Source organism: Lactuca saligna, chromosome 9 (genome assembly GCF_052625555.1).
Source record: "Lactuca saligna cultivar CGN05327 chromosome 9, ASM5262555v1, whole genome shotgun sequence".
Lineage (NCBI taxonomy): Eukaryota > Viridiplantae > Streptophyta > Magnoliopsida > Asterales > Asteraceae > Lactuca > Lactuca saligna.
In genome coordinates this window covers 134,260,682-134,263,484 of record NC_136425.1, presented here as the reverse complement: position 1 = coordinate 134,263,484, position 2,803 = coordinate 134,260,682, and the positions used below count along the sequence as shown (strand labels likewise).

Below are 2,803 nucleotides of genomic sequence, written 5' to 3'. Positions count from 1 at the left end.
AAATTATTGATGACCGTTGTCATTTGGTATATATGACAGACGAGAAATTATTGATGACCGTTGTCAGTTGATATATATGACAGAGTGCTTATTCCGTAACCTGATATACTTGCGACATGTCATATACCCTTTGATATAATATTTTATATTGTAAACCATCAAACTTTCTATACTCTAAAATATAGTTCCAAGAAACCAATATTTATACTCGTGATAGTGGTTCCTAGGGATTTTGCCAAAGAACAAACGTAATATACTTGCCACAACAGATTCTTTAAGTTTCCCATCGAAAGGAACCTGTTATCCTCATGATGGCAGTTTCTATGATTTCGACAAGGAACAAACATGATATATTCGTCGTACGGTTCCTAAGACCATAAGGTGTGGGCAACTAGATGTAACACCATTTTAGTGTCATATCAGATGTCACATCATCAATGGTGTTATAACATCAAGTGAGAAAATTGGCAACTTGTTGTATCTTGTTATGACACCAACTTTTTTTTTCATTTTATAATTTATTTTTTATTTATTTTGATTTTTTTTTAAATTGAGACAAATATTTTTTAAATATAAAAAATAAATAAAACATAATTTTTAAAAATTATAAGAATCAATTAAAAATTTTTAAAGATTAAAATTAACATAAATACTAAATTACACATAATATCCAAAAACAAAAAAAGAAATAACATCCAAAATTTAAAAAAAAATACAACACTATTCGTTATCGTTATTGTTACCATAGAATGTATAATCCGCCAAGTCCTCTCGAAGTTGTTTGTGTTTATTTGCGTCCTGAATGTCAACAATGCGATGCAAATAATCTGTTGTTCCTGGTTGAAATTGAACGTGTCTGGGCTCCGTTGAGATATAGTGTGCAATATTTCTCACTTTATCTTCTACTACCATATTATGCATTATGATACATGCATACATGATATATCGTAGAGTTTCTAAATCCAATGGTCGTGCTGCATGTTCGACTATATGTCACTTCGCCTTCAGCACTCCAAAAGCACGTTCCACATCCTTACGTGCCCATTCTTTTCTTCTCTTAAAAAAATTATCTCGTTCTTCAACCGGGTGGCGGAATGCTTTCACGAATGTTGAATACTGAGGATATATTCCATCTGTAAGGTAATACTCATATTTGTATTCGTTTCCATTCACCGTGAAAGGAGCATCTGGGGCTTTTCCATTCAAAAGATCGTCAAATATTGGCGACTGATCAAGAACGTTGACGTTGTTGTTGGAACCCGCAACCCCAAAAAATACATGCCAAATCCATAAATCTTGAGAAGCGACAAACTCTAACACCAACGAAGGTGATCCGTGATGACCACTTGTGTATTTCCATTTCCATGCTACCGGACAATTTTTCCATTTCTAGTGTGTGCAATCAATGCTTCCTATCATTCCGGGAAACCCATGGCGTTCTTCATATGCCGCATACAATTCTTGAAAATCATGCAACGAAGGTTTCTGCAAATACACGTCTCCAAAAGTTTCAACAACACCCCTTGCCAATGTATACAAACTCTCTCTTGCGGTTCTTTCGGACATTCTGATATAGTCGTTCATGGTGTCGGGTGACTCCCCCATAGCCATCAAACGAATGGCCGCAACACATTTCTACAACGTTGTAAACCCTCGTCTACTTCTAGCATCATATCTTAATTGAAAAAATCCGTACCTAAACATAAATTAACTACAGTTTAAAAATATATTGCATATGTTGTAAAATTAAATAAAACATGTAGTCCAATTTTATTTATTTTGTATAAAAGTATAGTAAAGAAGTGATATCGGCTTTCCAAGGCGTTGGCGATTCGTAAGAACACATCCCTAGTCAAACAAAATCTTCTTTTGAAGTCCTTCGCCTCATATACACAATTATCCGCAAAGTAATCGCGATATAGACGTTCGTGTCCTTCCCCGTGATTTCTGTTTAACATCGCACGTCTTGTTAAGTCGGTAGTGTAATAATGATACATCATCCTAAAGAAAATATCGTCATCTTAATCATCGGACGAGTCAAAAGGATCCATATTTTTTTTTAAGATAATTGATAATATGTAGAGAGGAGAAGAGAAAGTGTGAAATTTTTTATAAAATGGTAGGTATTTATAGGGTAAATGGTCTTTTTAATAGTTAATTTTTTTTAACTGTTGCATTTTAAACGTTAATAAATGTTTAAAATTTACTCGTCGCATGCAGTCGTCTTGGCCACGAGATTCACCCTCGACGAGCAAAAACGAATAGGGGGGGGGGGGGCGGTGTTCCCCGCGTCATAACGGCGTTGAGGGGTGTCATAACTCAAAGCTAAAATATATAAATATATATGCAATTAGATTATATCATTATAATAAAATGATTAGTTCAAGAATTAATGAGTTAATTAGTAGAGAGTTATGAAGTTTAATGTCCAAACCCGTCACCTTCATTGTGGAAATAAATTCGAGCATTTGAAGGGTTTATAACTTCCAAGGCCTTAGGCATTATAAAGAGCTCGAAAAATCGACTAGAAACCCCACCAAAATTGCAAGAAAGGTTGGAGAAACGAAGTAGAAATCGGGGTTTGAAGTTCGTAAAGTATTTTCAGAAGTGGTGCTCAAAATTATGGTAAGATTCTTTAGTTTCAACTCGTTATAGTTGTTAAAATAGGTTTATATGAAAGCATTTTGTGTCTTGTTCAATCCCATGTCTCGATTCAAGCCAATAAGTCACAGTTTCATGAGAATTTTAAAGGAATAAATTTTGTTTGAAACAAATGTTTGTGTCCATCTTATTTAGAGTAAAA

The 2,803-nt window shown here is 34.2% G+C and overlaps 1 protein-coding gene across 1 annotated transcript; it reads right to left on the bottom strand.

Moving 5' to 3' along the window:
* Positions 1-993: 993 nt before the first annotated feature.
* On the bottom strand, positions 994-1,605 carry LOC145016731 (uncharacterized). Its single transcript, XM_078974964.1, has 2 exons — positions 1,410-1,605; positions 994-1,367 (listed from the first exon to the last, which is right to left on the bottom strand). The coding sequence occupies exons 1-2, from the start codon at positions 1,603-1,605 to the stop codon at positions 994-996; spliced, it is 570 nt and encodes a 189-aa protein (XP_078831090.1).
* Positions 1,606-2,803: the final 1,198 nt, after the last annotated feature.